General features: G+C 52.0%; 1 protein-coding gene across 6 annotated transcripts in view; it reads left to right on the forward strand.

The window, feature by feature from the left end:
* Positions 1-11,137, forward strand: part of ASAP1 (ArfGAP with SH3 domain, ankyrin repeat and PH domain 1) — a 284,215-nt gene extending 273,078 nt beyond the window's left edge. For all 6 annotated transcript variants that reach the window (XM_054691980.1, XM_054691978.1, XM_054691982.1 and 3 more), the window contains 4 exons: positions 307-365; positions 4,398-4,897; positions 6,507-6,629; positions 8,494-11,137. In XM_054691980.1, coding sequence (XP_054547955.1) covers positions 307-365; positions 4,398-4,897; positions 6,507-6,629; positions 8,494-8,568 — 757 coding nt within the window. In that variant the 3' untranslated portion in view covers positions 8,569-11,137. The remainder of the gene's footprint in view (positions 1-306; positions 366-4,397; positions 4,898-6,506; positions 6,630-8,493) is intronic.
* Positions 11,138-25,287: the final 14,150 nt, after the last annotated feature.

Here is a 25,287-nt window from a genome sequence, read left to right on the forward strand (position 1 = left end):
GCTCACTTGCTTAGGAGGAGGCCTAGGTCCCCTCAGGCCCAGCGTAGATCCAGGCCTGCCTCAGTGACTTAGACCGAAGTTGAGGCTTTATCATCGAGATGTTGTTGCTGATTTTTTTCTCCCTCTCTTCATTCCTCCCAGCCAGACAAACTTTGAATTATGGAAAGTAGACTGTAATTGTTGTTAAAGAAATTTTAAAAAGGCTTTTCGATAATTGTGTCATACTGCTGTGGCTTCCTTCTGTAATATATGGCTATTGACATTCTAGCACTTTTAAATCCTAAGTGACTCCTGTTTATTAATTAGCACCAGTTCTGCAAAGACTGCCCTTGGCCCGAGAGTCCTTCCTAAACTACCTCAGAAAGGTAAGACTTCTCCTCTCCCGTGTAGGTGTGTTAGCAGGTCACTTTATCCTCTGGGGGGCCGGCGGGTGGTCTCTGTCTCTTCTGGTCATTGATTTGCCTGATGCCTGGAGGAGCCCCACGCATGTAGCAGATGCCCAAGTAGTATTTGTTCAGTGAGGAAAAATATTGGTAAAATAAGATTTTGTGGTTAGCAAAGCACCATACTTTCCCTAAAAAACACAATATTCTTCCAAAAGCTACATGATTAGGATCCCCAGGTGCGAATCCTTCTCGTCTTTCAAACGTCAACAGAGAAGCCGTCCCCTTGCTGGCTCTGTGGCCTTCACTCAGCCTGGGGTCCTCACCTGTGAGGGGGCACGAGTCCCTACTACAAGGTCTGGGAAGGGCGAGGGGGTGTGCCCATGCTTCAGAAAGCCCCTGGCAAGAGGGTGGCAAAGGAACCCTGCCCCGGGATGGCATCTGCGGGCGGAGCAGAGCCCCTCCTGGAAGTACAAGAATGCAGGGACTGAGCTGCTGCCGCGGCTGGCAGACACTTGGTTCTTTGACACATCTCTCGTTCTGACCAAGCTTTTCATGGGTCAGACCCAAACTCTAGTCTTCTCACTACAACAGAAATGACAGCGCTCCCTTTCTTTTGTTGCAATGCTCTAGCCTTAGCATTGGGGTCACCCCATCCTCACTTAGACTTGGGTGGCAGGGCCCAAGTTGGGCAGAGGCTGAGGCTCAGAGGAACTGAGGCCTCTAAGTGGGTTTTCAGCAACACCTTGGACCCTAGCCCAGTGTGCTTTTACCTGCCCCGAGTGAAAACCAAAGTAGAAATTCACAGTGGGAAGCAGCAGTCACTCTCCAAAGTCCTTCAGAGACAGTGGGGAGTTGCGGTGACTGGCAGGCCAGGCCCCTGTGTGGGAAGAGGAGGGGCTTCCCATTGGCTGCTGCTCCATTCTCCATGGGCCTCAGACTGATTGGGGCTGGAAAAGCCTGTTTGGCCAGAGGACCCTCAATTCTACCCCTTTTCCTGGGTGCCCAGGCAGCAGAGAAAGGCCTCTCAGTCTAGTGAGGACCACCTCTGGAGGGTAGACAGGCTTAGGGGGAGTCCAGGGGATATTTGAGGGGAGAGGCTGTGGCCCAGCGTGAGAGCCAGGCTCACCCACCAGATACTAAAACCCTCTATGGGCTGTGACTGTCATCAGCTACTTCTTCCCTTGGGTGTCCACGGTCCATTTTTGAGCCTCCCCTCCCCTCCGCTCCAGCACCCACTGCCAGCTGGCACCTCCCTGTGGCCTGGCCACATTAACCTCTTTTCCCCTCCCAAAGAGCACCCATTTCTTAAGTCCGTTGGGCACCTTTTTAAAGACCTAATGAAAGCCTTCTCAGCTGGAGAGATGGCTACAGTGGAGCCACTTTCTGAATGAATTTTTTGGTGAAGGCAATATCACATGAACTCGAGAGGTTTTTTTAATGTGAACAAAGGCACCCATAATTCTGCCACTGTGAGACGCCGCTCTGATCCCTTCCAGGAACACACATTCTCCTTCCTGATTCCTTCCAAGAACACACTTTCACCTTCCTGATTCCTTCAGCATGATCTGTAGCCCATTTCATTCCTCTTAGCCTTTCGACATAAGACTATTTCCTCCTGGGGGCTGCAGAGTGCCTCCCTGTGCTCAACAGCCCCTTCATTTTGTGAGACCCATGGCCTGGACATTCACAGGGTCTTCCCTCCTCTGCCTCGTTCTCCCCAGTTCCATGGAATCAGTTCTCAGGAAGAAGAGACCACAGGAGGGCGAGGGGCCAGTATTGGACCCTGCGCCATGTCCTCAGAGGGCTGACCCATTTACCTCATGCCCAAGCCAGCCTCTGAGCTGCTCTGCCACGCAACAAACCCAAGTAGACGGGCTTTGCAGGGTCGGGAGCTTGGAGGGCACCATCCTTTCGTTCTGGACACGCTAGCAGTGCACTCTGCTCTCCAGTCTGAGGGGAATTTTGTGTGTCTGCCGTATGGGGCTCCAGAGTGCATCTCAGAAGGCACTTTTAGTTAGAGAGGGGAAAAACAAAACCAGCTTGGAAATAAAATAGCCAAGGGCTGGACAGATACCCCTGAAAGAGAGACTGTCTCTCTTATTTTTTCTGTTCTTACTAAAGTACTGTCTGTTCAACCTGGCAGGTTTGAAAATTATACATAAGCAAAAAATAGAAAATATAAGTTTCCTGGTCTTACCACCCAAGAAAAGCAATTTATTATATCCCTTCAGTCCTATTTCTGTGCCTTCTTTTGGTTTTAAGTTTTTATTTAAATTTAAGCCTATTTTTTTCACATAATAAATCAAGACCATTTTTCATGGCATGAATTGCACCAAGTCTGATTTTTGCTGACTGCATACTACTCTGTTGCTGGTCCACATGGCTGAGGAGTGGCTCATTTCCACATTCACTTGAGTGGCAGTTTTTCACTGTAAGTAGTGCCATTCCAAACATTCTAACACAGACAGCTCAGTGCCTGGCTTTGATCCTTTGTATAGGAGCTGTTTTAGGGGTTGGGACATGCAGCATGCAGTTTCTGTCCCCCCACATGTGTCACCGAAGGCAAGGCCTTCCACCACCACCCCACTACCACCTAAGGGAATACCCCAGCTGTTCCCCAACACTGACTGCCTCAGATTTTTGCTTATCCAGTTTCTAACTTCCAGGAGAGGAATCTGATTGGCCAACTTTAACTTGTTGAGCCACACCACTCAACTGAAGCTCAAGGACCAACCTGTGAACAGAGTGCTCTTGAACTTGATTTCTTTAGGGAGGGATATGGCTGGGCAGGCCATGGTGCAGTACAGCTCGTGACAGTTTACAACACTTTAAAAAAATTTTTTTTAAGGATCTCTTTCTGATTATGTTGTTGTAGGATAGTATCCTTCATTTGACTCAGTGCCTTATTCCTCATTGTCTCCTCCTGTTTTATTCCTCACTGTTTCCTCACCAAGCACCTGCAAGAACTTAGCCCCTGCACTAGGAGCCAGAGTAAAAAAATTAATCCTGGCCTCCAGGAACCCTGTCTAAAAGTTATAAATAGTAACACTCTCATATTATCCTTATAGCCTGACAGTCCTGTGAGCAATTTCTTTATACCTGTTAACTCATGTTTTGGAGATGAGGAAAGTGAAGCACAGAGAGGTTGTATCATTTGTTCGAGATCACATAGCTAGTAAGTGGGACAGCTGAACTTGGAGACTTGACCTTAGTGTCCTCTAAGTTCTACTGCCAGAGCTGTGGGAATGGCTGAACAAATTGTAGCATCCTGTGCCTCGGAGGTTTCCACTGCAATGAACGAGAAGGAGGCATTGACTCAGAAACCCTTCCAAACAGGTTAAGTAGAAAGAAACAAAAACTGCAGAGTGTCCGTATTGTAATCCCACTTACAGCTTTAAAGGACACGGTCACAAGCACATGTGTGTGTCACCTCAAATCCTTGCCTCTTACAGAGCGTGTGAATCATAGCAGTGGAGGAAGTTAATGAATTATGCAGCTGTACAATGGGATGGAAATCTTCATTAAAAGTGATGTACCACTAATAAAGGACTTTTACTAACATGGCAAATACTCTTGCTAAAACAACATATATAAAAGCAGATGAGAGTCTTATCTATAGAAAATATTTAGAAAAGCCAAAAAGGACATCTATCACAATGTTAAAAATGGCTACAGATGGGTGGCAGGCTGATGGAAAGTTTTAACTTTCTACTTCCCAATTTTCTGTAGTTCGTATTATGTTTATAATCGTGTGTGTTATTTCTTTGTAAATCCCAGACTAGTTTGGGCAGCCCGTTCTTATGTAACTAGGGCATAAATCATGGATTGTGATGTGTGTGCCTTCCAGGCTTCCACCTCTATCTGTTAGACACAGGCTGCCCTCCGTGGTGTGGCCCCCGAGCTGCTCCACCACACTTAGACTGGGTCCTCTTCACGGTGACTGAGGGGCTGGGGGTTCTTCCCTGCCTCGTGCTCTGTCTGGTGACCCTCTCTTTGTGATTGCTTCCACAGTGGCACTAAGGAAAACAGAAACCAGCCATCATCTCTCCATAGACAAAGCCAATGTCCCACCTGAAATCTTTCAGAAATCGTCACAGTTGGCCGAGTTACCACAAAAGCCACCCCCTGGAGACCTGCCCCCGAAGCCCACAGAACTGGCTCCCAAACCCCAAATTGGAGATTTGCCACCTAAGCCGGGAGAACTGCCCCCCAAACCACAGCTGGGCGACCTGCCACCCAAACCCCAGCTCTCAGACTTACCTCCCAAGCCACAGATGAAGGACCTGCCTCCCAAACCGCAGCTGGGAGACCTGCTGGCGAAGGCCCAGCCAGGTGACGTCTCGCCCAAGGCTCAGCTGCCCTCAGACGTCCCTCAGAAGTCACACCTGGCGGACCTGTCCCCAGGCATGCAGTCCCGAGATGCCGTCCAGAAGCAAGCCTCAGAGGATGCCAACGACCTCACACCCACTCTGCCGGAGACGCCCGTGCCACTGCCCAGGAAAATCAACACGGTGGGTGGCAGCGCGCTCGGCCCCTCCACTGCCCGACACCTGGCGGAGGGGTGATCCCGTGCACACAGAGGCAGGAGCGGGGCCTACTCAGGCACGCAGACGTTGGATGCCAGCGTATGGGCTTTAGGCCTACGTGACCTCGGCCGCTTACTTATCCTCAGCTTCCTCCCAGACACAGAGTAGCTGATAGGATAGCTGCACAGTGAGGATGGAACTGAGCTGTGGTAGAAAACACCCAGCAAGTGGGCACCCTTGCCCAGGACCCTGGAGGGAGGACCTGCCCTCCCCATCTCACGGCTCAGGGTTCTGAGGAGCTAGGCCAGTGCTTCCCACGGCATCTTCCTGGAGGAATTGCAGACAAAGCCCAAAGAAAGTGGCACAGCCTAAATTTGGTTGAGGGCTCATGTTCCATCATTTTCATAAAATGCTTTCTATTCTCTATTGATTTCATTGAAACATAAAAATGCCTTTCTCATAAAAGTCTTTCTTTGGAAAAGCAGTGCTCTAGGAAGATGCGTGGTTGCTCTTTGTCCTGCCTCAGCTGGAGCATACAGGGGTGCTGCACCCAGGCTGAGGGCACAGTGAATGGGGGCCCAGAGGCCTCCCGCTGCCCTGACACCTGTGCCCCCTCACATTTTATCAGAAACACACAGAAATACATGTGTGTCGCTTCAGCACACAAGGTGAGGAGCATGAAGCCCTTGCTGCCAGGGGTTGGTGACCACCGGTCGGAAGGTGGCTGCTTTTGCTCTTGGTGAGGACAGTCTCCCTCCCCCCCGAGACCCCAGCCCTACCGCTGCCTTGGCATTGACATGTGCGGCGTTCCAGTTCCTCTAGTGCTTTACGGTGTTTGTGACCCATTGTCCCTCCGTCATCCTCACACCTGGGCCTCTGCGCCCCAGTCAGAGCTGAGAGCCACGTTCACCCACCACCACCTCCTGCTGCTTCTCACCCCGCTCCCAGCCCGGGGGTGCCGCAGAAGGGAGCAGGGCCGTCCCGGTGGTGACTGAGGAAGCAGCCAGGACACATGAGGAAGGGCTCGTCCCCCAAAACCCTTTTTTATTACTCAGTATCTCATGAGCTGGGGCCAGAAACAGCCATGAAAAGGGATTTCTCTATTTGCATCTTCTCGTTTGCAAAGAACTAGAAATCCAACCAAAGAAAGCCCAAGTCCAACTCATCAGAAATGAAAACATCCTGGGAACTGCCTAGAAGGGCCCGACCTGACTGCTCCTGCCCCTTTACCCGCATGTGCTGACTCCGTGCTTTGCCGAGGGCCCTGGGAGAGTGTGTGCTGCGTGCCCAGCTCGCACAGCCTGCACATTGGCTTGACGTCATGTCTCCAGCACCATTTTTAGACTCTGCTGTCATCCCTGCCAGCTGCTGGCGTGGGGGGCGGGGGCAGAGCGCTTCTCGGGTTTGGGTGAAGCCGGATCTCAGTCCTACCCACACTGCTTGCTCCCCACGAAGGGGGAGGGGTCCCGAGAGCAGAGCACAGGGGCACCTGGTGGCCACGCCTTGTCCCCACAGCTGAGGAAATCGAGGCCCAGCCGGCCACTGCCCCAGATCAGCATGTCCTGTCAGCTAAAACCCAGTTTCTTTCTTTAAGGGGAAAAATAAAGTGAGGCGAGTGAAGACCATCTATGACTGCCAGGCCGACAACGATGACGAGCTGACCTTCATCGAGGGGGAAGTGATCGTGGTCACGGGGGAGGAGGACCAGGAGTGGTGGGTAGGTACCTGGATGGGGCGGCCCCAGCGGCCTGCAGACCCCGCAGCCGCCCAGCCCCAGGTCCCTGCCCGGCACATCATTGCCCAGCGTGTGGGGCACTGCTGTCCCTGCTGTTAGGTGCTGGCACAGCACGTGGGGCTGCAAAACTGGGTCAGGAGAATTAGCGTTTGCATGTGCTGCAGCCTTGTCAGCACACAGCAGCCTGCGAGCTGTCGGCACTTTCTGATTTCTCAGATGCTGAACTAAAGCTCGAGGCAGCTGAGCGTGCGGCCTGGGGCCTGAGGCGCTCCTCAGGCAGAGGGAGAGTCTGAAGCCCCTCTGGCCCTGGCTTTGCTCACCGTTCCTTGCCATCCTCAGGCTCACCCCCTAATCCAACTGGCAGTTCTCGTCCTCACGAGATTTCTACATGAGCACCCGCTGCCCATGAGTCTGGAAGGGAGGCCATCCCTGTTCTCCCAGCAGCCCTGAGAAATGCCCCAGTTCCCTGCCTGTAAGACAGCCCAGCACATCTGCGGCTACCCAGGCTGCCTCGGGAGTGAGCCTCCAGTGGGCACTGCCAGGCCAGAGGGGCAGCAGATGACGTAAGGCCCTCCTGCCCAAAGGGACCCTGTTCTGCTCTGTCTGCTGGGAAAGGAGCTATGGTCATAGATGCGCCAGGAGAACCTCTAATACCCAGAAACACACTCATGTCCACTCGCGTGTGCAGGTGCATGTGACGTGTGCGTGTGACGTCTTCCTTTGGTTGTAGACAGTCACTGCCGATTCTTATCAAAGCTGTGGGGATTTGCTTGGACTGCAGAAGCAGTTCTCAACTTGGGCAGTTTTACCCGGCAGGGACACTTGGCAATATCCAAGCATCTGGGAGGGGTGGGTGCAGGGGTGCTGCTGACCCTCCTGTGACACACCAGACGCCCCACAACAAAGGACTATCTGGCCCAGAATGTCAGGAGTATGTACCATCCGCACGTGTCCAGATCAGACACAGAGGTTACCCCACACACTCCGCTGTGCTTTAGGATTCAGAGCCCTCGCACATGCGTGATGCCAGCTAAGACGCGCTTGAGGTGGAGAGGTCAGGTCAGCATTAACCCCACTCTCCAGATGGGAACCGGTGCACGCGGCCAGGCAACCACCCTAGATCCTGGACGTGGTAAATGAGGAACCAGCCTGGGCTGGACGCCTCTCACCCCGCCCGCCTCTGTACTGCCTGGAGGTGGTGAGCCCTGGCCCCACCACCCAGGAGAGTCCACGCTCTCCTGTGCATGTCACTGGAAGGCTGATGGTAGGATTCTCTTCAATGCAATGGATGCTGATCTAGTAGAGATAATTAAAAATTCCTTGGGTTACCTGAGGTACAGGCTGAGGCAGCAGCCAATGCAGTTGCCACAGGCCGTGGTCACACTCAGACTTCCCCAGTGTCCTGTCCTCCGTAGCAACCAGACAGCAGGTACTTGGCACACTGTGATCGTTGACGTAATCGCACAACCTGCCTGAGAAGAAGGTGGGTTCGGGCCCCTCTTTACATACAAGTTCTGAGGGCACCCTGCAGCAAGGCGGTGAGGCACCCTGGTGAGGGGCGAGGACTCCGGGGCCTGCAGCCTGAGGGAAACCGAGGGGTGTCCAGCTCTGGGCCTCTGGCCCTTCGCGAGCAACATGAAGCTACCTGCCTCGTGGGGCTGCCTTGCGGAGAGTGCTGAGCGCCTCGTGTGTTCAGGCGTCATCACCGTCTTGTTGCTCTCTGTCAGGTCGTGTCTTCGCGACGCTGTCTGCAGTCCACACGAGGACAGTGGGGGCCGAGCCTGGGTTCACCCCAGGGCTGAAGGCCGGCTCCCTCCAGCCTGTCCTCTCTCCTTTCTCCCTGCAGATCGGGCACATCGAAGGACACCCTGAAAGGAAAGGGGTCTTCCCGGTGTCCTTCGTCCACATCCTGTCCGACTAGCAAGCTCGGGCCTGACGATCGTCCACACACACCCTTCGTGCGAGACTGCTGCCTCCGCGTGACCCGTGCACACCGTGTATATAGCTGCTGTTATGGAGGGAGAAACTCCCGGAAGGGCACCTCAGGAGGGGACGTAGTATTGCTGTAAATATCCTGTGGTCTTCTGCCTTCGCCAGTATTAGGGCCGCCCGGGGGCCCGGCGCACCTGGCTGGTTTGCCAAAGCCATCCCTGGCGGCTAGCACTCCCATCTCTAGCCACGCTGTTTTCCAAGCAAACAAACAAACAGGAATATAGGAACTGCTGGCTTTGCAAGTAGAAATGGTCTCCAGCATCCTTGAAAGGCATAACATCGACTCTCTGTTCCTAACAATACAGTATTCTCAATTGTGTTACTGAAACGCACCATTAGCAAAGAGGCGGGTTCTGTGTGGCAGGTGAAACTTTAGCTCCACGACAGACCAGCCTGTAGTGACCTGTGCACACGGTTTACAGCTACAAAAACCTACCCTCGTATATTTATTACAGAAAAGTGCTCAGTTAAATGTGTTATTCCTTCAGCAAAATAGTCTTTGACCCAGAACCTTTGGGGGCATCTTTCATGCCCACAGCCTCGGCAAGTTAGACAAGTGGGTTTAGACTGATGATGACTAGTGCCCGCCCCTGAGATATTATTACCTCATTCTGCAGAAGTAACATATCCTTCATGACTATTTTGACAAACGTTTAAAACACATCTGATGAAGTTCAACTTTCAGGAACCAAGGACTGCCAGAAAATAGTAGCCGCTCCATTATGCATGCATTTAGAAGCTTACCTGAAATCTGCCTTTTATAAAGGAATAGTATGGATAAGGGGAACTGTACGTTTTTTAAACTCGATCGCCATTAAAGCAGAAATTATAAGGTTGCAACAATATTGGTTTCTAGTCAGTCATTTGGCTTTCTCCAGAGTATGAACTTACATATATTATGAATTGCATCCTTCACAAGTTTTAAAGCATCGAATGCGTCCATTTAAAATTGTCCTCAGAGTTGTGTTGTTGGATAAATTTACGCTTTCGAAAGATGATTCAAGAAGATGACGAATGTACACATCATTTCCCCACTGTAGAATCCAGGTGCTGAAACCCACCTTTCATTTTCCCCACGCTCTTCATTAACCCCAGTGGTAGAGAAGCGGGCCGGCCGGAAGCACCATTCAGCAGAGACGTGACCTTCGAGCCGGTTCACGAGCGCGTGTTAGAGCGCGTCTGGGGGCCGCGCTGGGGAGAGCCCTGCCGGCAGTGAGCCTCTCCCCCGGGCTTTGCTTCCACCCGGCGCGGGTCAGACCCCTGAGAGCATCCTGGGTGCTTCGGCCTCTGACATCGGTCTGCATGTCACTCCACAGCCGGGGGGGCTGTTCTCTGACTTGAGGCTCATCCTCGTGCTGGCATTTACATTCGCTTCAACTGCTCTGTTGGCAGCAGCACAGAAACTCATATTTTTAAGCAGATCATCTTGGCAATGAGGGAGAAATGTTCATTTCACAGAAGCACAACTCCCCACCAAACCCTTAGGAAAAGCCCTCCACCAGTCGCAGCGCTCGGTGAAAACCCGTTCAGTTCTGCTTAAGCGGTGATGATGAAAACGTGGACTAGCCACCTGAGAAGTACACCTTGCATGACAAACCCACACCATATCTTACCAGCTGTTATTGGAAAGTGATTTGAAGCAATTGTTTCCTCGGTGTGACGGCCCACGTGAGTCCCCCCAGCTCCAGCCGCCTCTGTGGGCTCACTGTGCCCGCGGCCGCAGTGCCGGAGACACACAGGTGACAGGACAGGACGTGTCCCCGGGGCCCATGCACACACTTTGCGTTGCATTGAAGAACTATTCATTTGTGTGGCCTACAGTATTTTCAACTAGTCTCAAAATAAACTGGCTTTGAAAAACAAAATGACAAATTAGATGTCTAAAATTACATGGCGTCGATGTCTATTCTTTTTCCCCTTTAGCAGCCACTTACACAAACGCATTTTTAATTTTTTTTTTTTTTTCCTGCTTTGGTTTTGTTTCCCATCAGGAACTTGAGTTCGTTCTGGTCCAGCTTGCTATGGGACTTAGGAAAACTAGGTATAAATACCTTTGGTGATCTTGGTTGAGTTTAAATCTGATATTGTTCTTAACCTCAGTGAGCCACTATCTGCAATTTTGTACATGATATAGTATTTTGAAGGTATGGAATCTTATAAAAAAAAAAATAGCTAATTCTTTTTTCCCCAGAGGGAAAAGTTATGTTCTGCAAATAGCGTATGTCTTATTTTCCTGTTGAACAGCAATTGCTATTTATTTTTTTATCGCCTAGAACTTGAGCGTGCTGTGTAGGAAGCCCGTAGTGCCACTAGTTCACTGCAAATTCTCATCTGGATGTTACTCAAACACCGATACGCTTGTCCTTTCACATGTGTTTAATGTGACAGTCTTTCAGTACTGTGTGTGTTCATTTCTACTTTTTTTAATATTTAAAATTGCTTTTAAATAAACATATTCTCAGTTGATCCCAAACATCTGAAATCAGGCCATTTTGTGAGTTGTGCATGACTCTTCTCAGTGGAGAAAATCAAGACTTCACTCGGCTGTGCTTTTGGGGGGCGGGGGGCAGTGTGTAGGTGACACATCAGCCCAGCTGCATGGAAAGGTGCATCACTTTTCTCAGCTTAGAAAACCTGGCGGGGGTGCTTCCCTGGTGGCACAGATGTTAAGTCTCAGACTATGAAGGTATCTGCAACTACTGCAGCACAAGTTCAATCCTCAGCCTGGGAGCTGACCCACATGGCACAGCAGATGCCTCCTGTCTCCCCCGCTGCTCCCTTCAGCAGTGTATTTCGGTCAACCTGCCTGTTCTGTTCCCCACTCTGTCTCTGGTGAATCCTCTCTCACATACACCCCGCCGCACCTCTGGCCAGCACCCCAGCTCTTGTATGCATAAATAAATAAATCTTTAAAAAAGCAAACTTGGGCCTCAGCATCTGGGGAGCCTCCCCCTGCCCCCTCCATGCACCCATACCTCCTATTTATGGTAATAGGGCAGGAGAGGGAGGGGAGGCTCTCAGCAGCACCCAGCGCAGAGCAAGGACAGAGCTGCCCGCCCTGCAGTGAGCAGGCCCAGTCCAGGCTCGTAGACCTCCAGCCCGGGGGGTGGGAGGGGGGGCGAGCGCATACCTCTCCCCTTTACAGAGCTTGAAAAGGAAGCTCCAAAAGCAGCTGCATGTCCAGGGGGATGATGTTTTGGAGCAAACGAGCTAATCAGGAGTCCAGATGAGCGGTTCCGACTCTGCGGCCAGCCTCGGGCTCTGCACCACCCGCAGGACACAAAGTTCCAGCCAGAGCATCCCAGCGACAGCTGGCCAAGCTGGTGGCACTGGAGACGGCAAGTTGGGTCTGCGCCCCTAATTTCCTTTCACGCGGGTTGGTGGATCTTCGTGCCTGTTTGCACACCTAAAGAGACGGGTCCTGGCAAGGTGCTGCCCGCAGAATGGGCTCTGGCTTGGAGGCCAGCGACTGTCCCCAGGGATTTGTGTGAGACAGGTAACTGGATCTGGCCACCAGAGGGGCAGCCAGCTATCCTTCAAGTCCCAGAATGTTAGCGAGGGTTATGTGTCTGGAATGGATGGAGTTGCCCGGGTGCAAGGGGCCCTTCTAATGCGCGGGGCGCCCCTGGCTGCCCAGTGGCCCCAGATACGCTGGTCTCTCCACCTCCTTGGAGCACAGAGCTGGGTCAGCATCTTGGTTCTGAGGCAGAAGCCCTCCGTGGGCCCATCTTGAGATGAGGAAGGCCTCTCACAGCTGCAGTGACTTGCTCAAGGTCACGTAGTCAGTGACAACAACAGTGTGAGCACATGGTTGTGGCCTGTGCACGGCCTTCCCCTCCTGCCACTGCTTGATTCACTTCCCTAGACTCCTGTCCACCGTTTTAGGGGACCTCCCACTCCAGGGATGTGTGTAGATGTGTGCGTTGGGGCGGGGCGCGGGGTGATGATCATTGTAGGAGATTTCCACCTGACCCTGCCCTCCTCCCTCACGTGTCTCATCCTCCCCAGAGGAAATCTCATTTCCCCAGATTTGCAGTGTGTAGGTAACTTGGAGCTTGGGGCTCCCTGTATGACCAGAATGCTGGGCTGAGGATGTCCCCCGACGGGGGAGAACAGCCACAGGCCAACTGGCCCCCGCCAGCAGTGCAGTTGAAGGTGAATCAGCTCAGCCCCTTCCCCTCACCCTGAATGTCCAACACTGGCGATTCCACATTTGTGTTGAGGTGACACTGGGCCTGGGGTTGCCAAGATGGTCCCACACTTTCCCTGAAGAGCTGGCAGGCTAGGGAGGAAGGTCCAGGGTAAATCTTGATGCTGGGAACCCCCTCCCCAAGAGCTGCCCCAGGAAGGGATGGAGCGGCCTGTACAAAGTTTGCTGGGACCATGTCTGGCCCCCCTAAAACATCTGAGGCCGGTGGGGAGAAGGGACGCAGGCTGAAGACACAGGTGGGGCCAGGGATAACGGTGCCCCAGCCTCAAGGAGGCCACTTCCCGCACTACTAACAGCCAACGCGCAGGGAGGGCCTCAAGGGGGCCAAGCACCCGGCCCAGTGCCTTATCTGCCCTGTCGTGTTCATCTCAGCAGCTCTACAAAGCAGAATTATTTTCCCCGTGATATAGATTCGGAGGCTGGTGCTCGGGGAACTTAAGTTGAAACTTGACAAGTTACTCAAGGGCAGCAGCCAGACGGCCCCAGAGTTCAGGGCCCGAGGCAGGACCTGGTGCTGCCTCTGTGTGGCTACTGTGCTCCCCGGCTAAAGAGAAAACTGGTCCAAGTGGGCCTGCCCCACCTTCCAGAGAGGTCAGCCAACCAGGGAGGTGTGGCCCAGGGCATGCATTGCAGTTTCCATTCAGAGCTGTGGCGGCGTGGGCCACAGCGAGTATCTTGGACAGCTGCTCTGTGGTTGGGAGGCAGAGGTTGTGCTGGCACGCAGTGTCCACGCATGCAAATGTACCTGACAAGAAAGCAGTGAGTGCCTGAGTGTATCTGCGCTTAGCAGGCCCTGTGCAAACAGTGAAACCCTTAAGCTCCTGAAAACAGGAATTAAAACTCAGATAAACACAGCTGTTTTGCAAAACTCTTACCACATAGCCAACCCTAGTCAGAGGCTCAGGGCATAAACAGGGCCTCTGCAAAGCCATGGGGGAGGCTTTGTCCATCTTCACACATCTGCCAACAAAAGTAATAGGTCACTCTTGAAGATCCAAGAAGATCTAAGAGATGCAAAGGTGTCATCTGCGCACTGGCCGGAAGATCTACCTGCCCAGGTGATTGGATTTTGGCCAACATCACCTGGGGCCTTCAGTATTCAAATCAGATATCTGGGCCCTGATCTTGGGAACTTGTGGTCACGATGAGTCTCAGGAGGGGCCCGGTCATCTGCATTTAGTCAGCAGGCCCAGCAGATTCCCATGTACCAAGGGACCGGGGGAGGGGACTGGTCCTTCCCCACTCTCAGAAGTGACAAGAACTTTCTAAATCTCACCTCTCCCAATGCCAAGTGAGAAACTAGACCAGAGTACTGAACGCTTGACATGCCCTTGGGGGTCAGCTGCTATTTCTTTAATGGGTGAGCACATGAAACCCTCTGGCTAAAGTAACTAGAAGGGCATCCACTACTGAAAAGGGGTTCACACTAATAGGGGGAGCATCGTGCTTTCTAAGGCCTTGGGGAACCCCTACCCCAACAAGGGTCCCAGCCGGGGCGCCTCTGCTCCGTACTTGTTCTGCCCACTTGCATTTTGTATTGCTGACTGCGGCCCAGTAAACAGGCCGCTGGACAATGGGGCTCTTCATGGGGCCCCAAGCTGCAGGACAAAGATTCACAGACACACATTGTCTGAATGTGCACGCTGAGTTCCTGCTCAGCTGGAACCACTTAGAAAACTCAGACACCAGGACTCCCCTGGCCTGCTGGATTCCAGTCAACTGCTTCTCTCTCTGAAGCTCAGTCTATGGCTCTGCCACTGTAAGAAAGTTCTAGAGCTGATGAGCAATAAGTACAGCCAGTTTTTCCTGCCGTCCCTTCCAATAATGCCGGTGGCTTTGGGTTCACTTCCTACCTAAAGCCAAGGCCTTGTCTGGCCTGTGCCAAAGTGGAAAGGAGCAGGTTGGGATGGGCTTGCAGAGAAAGGACAGTGAAGGGAGCTGGGGGTAGGGGCAAAGGTGGGGGTGGAGTGTAGCAGAGGAAGGGAAAGAGGCAGCTTCTGTCTGCAGAAGCTGAACACACAGGCCCCAGGTAGATGTGGCAGAGCTGACCGAAGACATCGACAGTCCATGGCAGGGCTGTGCGGAGAAAAGACCCATAAACTTCCCAGACGGAGGCAGCAGGCGAGGGGCTTCATCCATCAGGTGCGGCACGCAAGGCACACAGACGCCAGAAGGCACAAGCACACGCAGCAGGGATGAACATCTCCAGCCTGAGCGCAAGAAGCCAGGCTCAATGAATTCACCTTTCAAGTCTCCTTCATGTACAGAAAAGGCAACCCATGGGGGTTAGTTAGAAGGCAGAATTGTGGTTTCCCAAAGGGAAACCAGAAGGGGCCTCTGCATTGGGGGAGGGGTCCAGGGTGCAGATGCTGTGTGACCTCTCCCTGGGTGCTGGTCACGCAGGTCTTCTCTGTCTGTGAAACTTCATTCAGCTGTTCCCTTTGGGAATGTGCAGTTCTGTGCATGTGTTCTCAGAGGTTTGCTGATAATTATGTAACCAGCTGTCAAAAGCCCTTATTTGTAACATTGATAACATTCTGTTACACCAATTATGTTTACACCAATTCCTGTGGTGTAAATATTTCCATCAAGGCTGATTACAGGCACCAGTGTGTTGCTGAGGTCGGGACAGAGTCCGTTTTTGCAAGTTGGACGGAGCCTACTCCAGCGGACTCTTTAACTCTGGTCCCACATCAACGAAAATCTGTTAACAATGTAAACTGGTGTAGCCACCATAAAAACTGGTATGGAGGGTCCTCAAAAGATAAGATTAAAAATAGAACTATGCTATGACCCAGTAGTCCCACTTTCGGGTATTTTCCCGAAGAACGTGAAAACTCTAAAAAGGAATTCACTCCCTTTGTTCACTGCTCACCGTCACTGTCGCCAACCTGTAGGAACAACCCAAGTGCACGTCAGTGGATAGAGAAGCTGTACGTAAACACAGTGGAATACTATTCAGCCATAAACATGAAATCTTGCCACTTGTGACAGTATAGATGGGCCTTGAGGGGATTCTGCTAAGTGAAATAAGTCAGAATGAGAAAAACAAGTACTTCACTGTGTAGATTATAAACAAACAAGCAAAGTCTTAGACCATGAAGGAAGGGTGGTTACTAGAGGGGACGGAGGGAGTGGAATGGGCTCAGGGGCTTATTAGTGGTAGTGGGTGGTGATTAGACATTGGGTAGTGGGTGTGGGGTGATATATAAAGTCACTGAGGTGAGAGCCTCTCCACCTGAAATCTACAATGTTGTAAACTAATGTTACCCTAATTAAAAACAAAGAACAGCTGTTCAAACGCAGTGATGAGCCTAATCTCTGGGCGGGGAAAGCCCCTTCTCACCTAGTACCTGCCCAGCCTCCTGCCAGCTACACCATTCACTTACCTTCCTATCTCCCTGCACTCTTTTTCAAGTGTTTTCTACAAAACTTTTTCAAGATATAAATCATAACCATATAATTTAAATACTTAAAGCCCACATTTCAGTGGTTTTTAGTAGATTTACAGAGTTATGCTGTCATCACCACAATCAATTTGAGGGCATTTCATCACTCCAGAATGCAACCCCACACAGTCTCTCCTCACACCCCCCCAGCCCCTGATAACCACTGTCTCTAGATTTTTCTCCTTTGGAAATGTGATATAAAAGGAATCGTACATGATTCCACAACTGGCTTCTTTTACTTAACGTGTTTGCGAGGTTTGTCCATGTTGTTGCCTTAGAGAATTTCATTTCTTTTCATTGCCAAGTAATACTCCACTGTAAGGATGTTTCCTTGTGTTCCTCCTTGGGTCAGGGCTTGGGTTGTTTCCATTATTTTGACTGTTGTGAACAGCCCTGCCAGAGCATTATGTGGAAGTTTTTGTGTGGATGTAGGGTAAGTGACGTATCAGGCTCTTCTGCCCTCCTGCCTTCAGGATAGATGATGGCTCTGTGGTCCTGAATGCATGCCTGATGGCGGGCACCTGGAGTAGGGTGTGGGCCTAGGTAGATGGGATTCACCTGGGCTGAGAGACTGGGCTTACAAGGGCAGCATCATGGGGACGCCAGCGGAAGAGCAGAGCAAAAGAGTGAGGCAAAGGCCACGAGAGAATGCCGAGAGCCCAGGAAGAGTGAAGACTTGCTGGGGGCAAGGAGGCCTGCCAGCCTCCCGGTCCCCCAGCATCCCTGCTGCCATGTACCTGGTAAATCCCAATAAAAGCCTGAAAAAACCACCAAGGTCTCCAGGACTTCACCCTCTACTCAAATCGTAAATCTCCTGCTCTGTGCCCATCCTGCCGCTACGTGGACATGTGTTCACCTCTCTTGCATGCATCACAGGTAACTGTGGAGCCACCTGAGGAGAGGCCAGACTCAGCTAAAGAAGCGTCTGCCTCCCTCACTGTGTGTTTAGTTCCAGTTTCTCCAAATCCTCACAACACTCGCGATAGTGTCTTTTTGGTGAAGTTCAGCCAGGTGAGAGCGGTGCAACAGCTCATTGTGGTTTCGATTTGCCTCTCCCTGAGGACTGGTGGTGTCGGGCATCTATTCACTGGCTTGTTGGCCTTATGTGTATCTCCCCCGGAAAGATGGCTCTTGAGACGCTTTGCCATTTGGGGGATTGTCTTTTAATGAGTCAGCTGTAGGAGTTCTCTATACATTCTGGATAGGAGTCGCCTTTCAGATATCTGGTTTGTATAAATTTTCTCCCATTCTGCAGCTCGTCTCTCCTCTCACTTTTTCATGACCATGAACATGTCTGCAAGAAAATGGAATTTTCAGGAATCACAAACACCACAACCTTCAAAAACCAGGCCAGTAATTACATGCGTGCTGGGTCGTCTGGGCCATGCTGAGCCTGGCTGTGGCCTCTCGAGGCACACACGTGGCTTGGGCTTTGCCAGCTGTGGGTGGCCCTGTGCGTGGTCCCGCGTATGGAGTGAATGTGGGTAAGTCACTGACCTCGCTGAGCCTGGCATTTGCTTGTCCATGAAATAGGGAAGGTACCGCTGCCCTCCCGAGACTCAGAGAACACACAACTTCAAAATAGGCCCTGCTGGGTAATTTTTAGCCATACACGTATTTTACTTTGATAAACATTTTGAAAAACAGAAGGTGAGACCTCCATCTGGTCTGGTGTAAAGTGTGGCTCCGGGAGGGGTAACCCCGCCCTCCCCCTGTTACTTATGCCGAGAGCCAAGCATGGCGCCCTCCACCCCCTGACTTGGAATCTGTTGGTTGCTCGTAACTGTTTCAAGGAGAGGAAACTTGAACCTGCACTGCCTTCCTGGTGTGCAGAGGGAAGAAGTGTTATAGGACAGGAAGAGGGGTAGATTGCACCTCACAGCTTTGTGTTTTATTACTGAATCAGACGGGAGTGTTTCTCAGCTTCTCAGGGCAGTAAAAAGTCAACCAACCTTTGAAACCAAAAGAGTCATCTGGCTCTCCTTTCAAGAGGAAATGAACTTTTGGCCTCAGTGAGGGTTTTTCTGTATCCCCCACAGCCTCTGCACCCCACCCCAAGGAGGGGGAGCCCAGCTGAGTGGTCTGTACACCCCCATCCCTAGCCCCTTTCTGGTCTGCTCTGCTCTGCCTGCTCCACCCAAGGACCCCAGCCTGTCCCCTCAGGTGTCAGGCAGCCTGGAGCCGGGCCCAGGTGGGCTTGGAGCCTTGAGGGAGCCCCCAGGGCGGTTCTGCACCGACTTCCTGCAGCACACAGGTCCACTTGGAAGTCAAGATGCGCTGATAAAGGTGGAGTTTAAAGTAAAAATGAAACTTTTAGGAGTTCCTCATCCATGCCCTGGGGCCCTCACGCAGTCACTCCCTTCCCTGATTCAGGCCAGGAAGTGCTGAGATCATGATAAGGCCTCACACCCTGCGGGGCAGGATTTAGGGCTCAGACACACCTAGCTCAGTGGGGGCCCCCTAAGCACAAGAGGCTCTTGAGCTGGTACCGCAGTGCACCCCTTCTCCGCTGCCAACCCCCTGGTTGACATCTCTGTGTTTTCCTGGGCTTCACCTGCGGGTCTCAAGCTCAAGAGACAGAAACACAAACCCGACAACCTGATCTCCGAGGTTGAGTCAGCAGGTGGGGCCTGGGGTTCTACTCTGTGAGCACATCCGCCGGTGACTCTGATGTGGCTGGCCACAGGCTGTCCTTTGAAAATTCACATTCACATATTTCACCGTTTTTTTCTTAATCAAATATTATGTGACTATGGAGCAAAAAGAAGTCTTGCATGGACATGACCGGGTGCCGCCCGGCGTCCAGCTCTCAGTCCCTCCAGGCCTGGCCCCCGTGGCTATACAGGTCCTGCCTCCCCGCCAGGCCCCCCAGCCCCAGTACTGCCCCTCACCCCTGCAGCACCTGGGGTGTCCTGCAGTGGGTCCGCAGGCCGCCAAGCCCATAACTAAGCTCCCAACAGACCTGGGCTGTGCCCACTCTTCATCCCCACTACAGCGGTCAGTAAGCACGCAGTGGGTCCTCCACTAACATCTTCAAGTATGGGGACCCCGTGGCACCCAAGCATGCTGGGAGAAGAAGAAGGACAAGAAGTGGGCGCTCCTGGCCTGGAAGAGGGTGGCCGAAGACAATCAGTCCCTGCTCTTGAAATCAACTCCAACCTCACTAAGAATAGAGCCCTGTCTGGGCCTGCCCCCGACCAGAAGCGGGGGAGGGTGAGGCGCGTCAGCCCGCTGGGCAGCAGGGCCAGGGGGAGAGCTGGGACTTTCCCTCTGGGATCCCCAGGCCTGCTGCGTGCAGGGGAGGAGGCTGGGTCCTGTCCTTGCTTGGCTCGACCATCTGCAGGACCAAGGACAAGCCTGTCAGCTGGAAGATAGGGGTTGCATAGCTTTGCCTGTGTCCCAGACGGCAGAGCACATCGTGTGTGTGTGTGTGTGTGTGTGTGTGTGTGTGTACACGTGTGTGTGTGTGTGTTCTTGCTATAGACTGAATGTTTGTGTCCCCTCCTCAAATTCATTTGTTGATGTGCTAACCCCAGTGTGAAGGGATTTGGAGACAGGGCCTTTGGGAGGTGGGTAGGTCCTGAGGCAAGAGCCCTCATGAATGGATTAGTGCCTTTCTGAAAGATTCGACCACGCTCCCTGCCAGCTTCTGCCCGGTGAGGATGCAGAACAGATGGTCCTCTCCAGAGTCAGGGCCTCCACAGACTCTGAATTGCTGGTGCCTCAATCTTCTTCCCAGCCTCCAGGACTAGAGGAAATAAATGGTTGTTTTGTGCAAGCTACTCAACCTATGATAGTTTGTTGCAGAGCCAGAGAAAAGAAGACAGTGCCTGTGTGTGCATGTGTGTACATGCATGCAGTATCTGGGAGCTATATGCATGTGTTTTATGTATGTGTGCATGTGTGTGCGTGCAAGTGTACCTGTGTATGTTTATGCCGGTGTTCATAAGCTCCGAACATGGCAAGTCACTGTTCTGTGGGGTGAGCGGAATCTTCCTGTCGCCCTGGCTGTCTGGGAGGCAGGCGGTCTCTTGCTCTCCTGGCTGCTATCATGAGTCACTGCAGGAAAGTTGGGGTTAGGGGCTCTGTCTCACTTCTGAAGAATCCCAGTTGGCTTCTCTAGTACCCCGGGGATGCTGGGTCAGCATTTCAGGCTGCTGATTTGCAGCTGCAGAAAGCTGACCCCTTCAGAGCCCTCTGACTGTGCAGGCTTTGGGTACCCGCGGAAGAGGAGGGCAGCAGAGGGAACTTACTGGTCTGGGGTGACCATACTGAGCTCCTGAGAACCTGCACCCTTGGAAGGGCGCCTTCTGGTCCTGGGGGTCTCTGGGCCCAGGGATGTCGAGTTGTAACTGGAGCTAAAAACTTGCATTATTTTCAGATCCTAGAGCTCAAAAGAAAAAACTTATCTTTCTTTTTGAGATTCGTATTCACAGACATGGTGTACCCGCAGATGACCCAGTCTGAGCAAGAAGAGGTAAGGAACTTTAAGCTGAGAAGTAAGAAAATTTGAGGAACTTTAAGCAACCACAGAGGAGGGGAGATACCCAGGGGCGAGGAGTCCACTGATATTCAAAACTGAGCATCCCCTGTAACTGGCCAATGAACCTCAGCCACATCCACATGTCTTTGTCTTTAGCCAACTCCTCAGCCAATAAAACTTAACCCCTTTGTTCTGCATCTGGTCCCCAAAACTTGCATGACTTCACCCCCTTTCTTAACCAAGGAGGTAGATTTGAGTTATTTCTGCATCCTTGACAATCAACGTGCAATAAATCCTCTTTCTTTTCTCAAAAGCTGGTGTCCTGGCATATCAGCTGCTGTGCTAGCGAGCCCTTGGCTCAGTGTCTTGCCCGAGTGTTTATTAACTACTTACTGCTTACCCTTCGAAGCAAACTATCTTAGTGTGTTTTCTATTTTACAGATGAGGCTACTAGGTCTTAAGGAGTGCAGTTCCCTCTAATAAATGACTACAAACTTAGTGGTTTATGAGCACAGAAAAATACCTTACTGTTCTGGGAGTCAGAAGTCTGAAATCCATGCAATGACAGGGCTCTGTCCTTTCTGGAGGCTTTAGGGGAGAATCCATTTCCTTGACGCTCCGGTTTCTAGAGGTGGCCTACGGTCCGTGGCTCATGGCCCCAACTCCATCTGCAAAGTGTCACTCCAACCTCTGGTTATGGGTCGCATCTCCTTTTTCTTGCTTTCCCCTTTCACTGTCCTCTATAATGACATTGTGATCACGCTGGGTCCTCCCAGATTATCCAGAATCATCTCCCAACTCAAGATCCTTAACTTAGTCACATCTGCAAAGTCCTTTTTGCTATGCAAGGCAACACGTTTTTGGGGGTGTGGTGTGGGGGGCTTTATTCTGTCTATCACAGAGGCTTCGACAACTCTCCCAATGTCACACAGCTAGAGAGTAGGGGTCAGGGGACAGCAGGTGACTTGCCTCCTCACACCACTTGTGACCTGGGAGTTCAGCCTGTTCTCACAACCGGAAGCTCTGTCAGACCAGCTGCAGGCCACAGGGCGGCTCCTGGCTCCGCCCTCGGTAACCTCCCCACCCCACATCCTCAGCTAGGGCATGGTCAGCTCAGGCTGCCGACTGCCTGTAACACACGTGAGACGAGCAGGCAGCGCCCAGGTGCCCAGGGGAGCACAGCCTTCCTCATCAAGACTCCTGGTCCCTCACCCCTCCCAGGTGAGGCAGCTTCTCCTAATGCCCAGAGGCCCATCTTCCTAGACTGACGCCCAGTCCTCCTTCCTGTCTTTCAACAAGCATTAGTGAGCTGCCACAGCACGACAGGCCAGGCCCTGGGGACACAGGATAACTGACACCGTCTGAAACTATGAGGACACTCAGCGCCCGCTCAGCAAAGCCAACACCCAACATACTTGATGAAGCACTTTCCAAGGGCAGGGGGCAGTCTAAATTACAAGTTTTGTTTTTTTTAAAGATTTATTTTTATTAATGCATACAAGAGCTGGGGTGTAGGCCACAGATACAGGGGGTGAGAGGATTCACCAGAGACAGAGTGGGGAACAGAACAGGTGGATCTACTGAAACACACTGCTGAGGGGAGCAGCGGGCGAGACAGGCAAGGTCTACTGCGCCATGTGGGTCAGCTCCCTGGCCAGGGATCGAACTCGTGTTGCAGAGGCTGCAGATAGCTTCATAGTGCCGAGACTTCACCCCTGCGCCCCTCTAAATTATAATGATCCTTTTGGCAACATGTAAGAGGCACAAAAAATATTAATCCACTGACAAAACTCCAACTTTTGGAGAAAAATAGAAGATGTATATACTGCGTTATTATTTTAAGAATACATGTGACTCATTCATTATTTGCCCAATAAAATAATATATGGTCACAAAAAGCAGGACTGTGGAACATACTAAACATGCGATGCTTTGAGACGGGTCACATCCGCAGTCCCATGCTGGTAATGGGACACTAGCAGCTGTCAAAGGAGAGGACCGAACTCAGGTTGGGCAGAGGGCTAAAGAGTGGATCAACGGCTAATTGATGCTCTGCATGTGTCAGCACCAAGGATCATCTCACATACAAGATCTACGCATGGGAAAAATTTCAGAAGAATTTGGGCACCTTGGTTCTGAGGTGAGAAGTACACAGCTGTACCTTTTTCTAAAATATTAGATACGTGTGTATCATAAATTGTGTTCCATGTAAAATACATAATAACCTGGAGCTGACAAGTCTTGGCAGTGCCATTTCCTGGAGGACCTTTGGGGGAGCAGGTAATGATATTTAAGTAACCTAAACCCCAAACCCTACCTATTGTTCACCCCATGGGCACTGAGCTTCCCCACAGGGGCAGATGTCGCCCACAGAAGAATGAACAAAACAATCGCATTAAATGACAGTGGAATATCACACAGTGTTGGTTACTTCTTGGAACAAATTAACAGGTTTTTCAGGGAACCCTCTTCTGACACCTAAGAACTGGTCCGGGTCGTGCTTTGCAGTGAGGAAGGCGGGAACTGGAGAGCTGGGTGGACAGGAGACTCCTTAGATCCCGTGGGGTTAACTCATGCTCTGAATCACTCGGGGAACAGACGAGGCTTGCACGTGGCGACATGAATACATAGTGTTGAGCAGAAAGGAAAGTCACAAAAGGATTCATAGAAAATGAAACCATTTATATGTGAAATGTTAAAAATCTGCATGGTTCCACGCGTTGCTAATGGATAGAGGGTGATTAACTCAAAAGTCTGGGTAGCGTCTGACTCAGAGCAGGGAGAGGAAGCCACAGGCGCCGAGTAGCAGCGCTTCCCCTGGTGCATCGCCCCTTCCAGAAGGGAAGAAGAAAGAGCGGCGGGAGAGAGAAGGAAGACACATCAGCTACAACCATGGCCACTACGTGTGTGGAGAAGGCAGAACTGGAGTGGCCGGAGGGAGGCTACGACGTGGCGAGCTTGGTGACAAGAAGGAAGAGTGTTCCAGAAGGGAGGACGAGGCTCCTGGACAAACCGATGTTCTTCATCTCATCGTGCCAAACCCATTCACAACACCGAAGGAAGGGAACTGGGAGCTCTGCTTTCCTGGACAGAAGCTGTGGTCAGGAGGCCCCTCAGCTCCCCTCAGCCTGCTGGTCCTTTTTTGCCTCCTGTACCCCCACTTTGTGCAATTCCTGCCGGTGGTAGGTGGAAAAGCTCATGGGCTCAGTTAAGCGGGACATCTGCCTGCAACACGCCCGGGCCCAGGAGGCTTCTGTCTCGTGAGTCCTTCTGAGAACCACTCAGGGAGAGTCTGCAGGAGCCGGCGCTGCCCGGGCTCTCGGGAATGGGATGGACAGGACCCCTGGTCTCCTGGTGCTTCCGTACTGTGGGAAGAAACAAAACAATTAAGTAAAATAAATAATATCTGATAAGAGAGGCCGTGGAGACTCTGAAGCAAGCTCACCTGCAGCGCACTGTCCTCTGGAAATCCCGAGCCAACTTAGAGGCCTTATCTTCCTCGGCAAGGCTGACACAAGCTTTCGTCTGTCCGAAATTGGTTTTTGTTTGTTTCAGATTCATGATTTGGAAGAGCAGAGGACTCAGATTCAGACAGCGTCATTTTTCCCAGGGCGAGTCGTTGGACAGAATCGCGTTCCTCTCTGGCCGTCCCACCTGCCCCGGGTGTGACATGGGTGGGCTGGACGTCTCTGCTGATGACGGCCGCTCGTCCCCGCTCCGGCCAGCAGTTTCTCCACGAGGCCTGCGGGGAGGAGCCGTCCCTTCTCTCAGCCGCCGGACACCTTGTCCCAAGAGTCACTTTTGAAACTAGAAGACAAAACATCCAGGCACGATGGTGAGAGCATTTGATCTCGCGCTCTCTTTTAAAGGCATTTTTGTTTCCTTTTAAGGATAAAAGGTACAGAATGAATCCTTCACTCTTCCTTCTAGAAACGCCCCGTGATCTGCTTTCCAGGAAGCCGGTGACTCTGGGTGAGGGGTGGAGACAGAGACGCCTGCTCCGGGGGTGTCCGGCCCCAGGGCCGCGGGAGAAGGGGTAGGGAATGTGAGAGCCCAGCACTGGAAATTCAGGGCAGAGATGCCCTTGGCGACTCAGGCGACCAGAACACAGATCCAGAGACATCTGCTCTTTCCCACAGGCCCCGACCCACAGGTCCCCGAACCCCTGGCATTTCCTAAGTGTTGACAGTGACAATGCGTCTCTTGTCATACCAAGGAGGTAACTTTTGGAAGCTCCTAAGAATGGGGGGCTGGTTGCCTGGTGGCCCAACCATTGATTGGAGGGTTGGAACTTCCAGTGCCCACCCCCCAACCTCAGGGAGGGCAGAGGACTAACGAGTGGATCGATTACCAATGCCAGCGACTTAATCTTGTGACTTAATGAGGTCTCCATAAAAACCCCAAGGATGGTTTTTTGGAGTTCGGGGAGCTTCCAAGTGGGGAAACCAGAGCACTTTGATGTGCCACCATGCTGGCCCCAAGCTCCACCAGGACAGATGCTCCTTT

The sequence above is a fragment of the Talpa occidentalis genome, unplaced genomic scaffold (genome assembly GCF_014898055.3).
Source record: "Talpa occidentalis isolate TD23 unplaced genomic scaffold, MPIMG_talOcc4v2.1, whole genome shotgun sequence".
NCBI classification, from domain to species: Eukaryota; Metazoa; Chordata; class Mammalia; order Eulipotyphla; family Talpidae; genus Talpa; species Talpa occidentalis.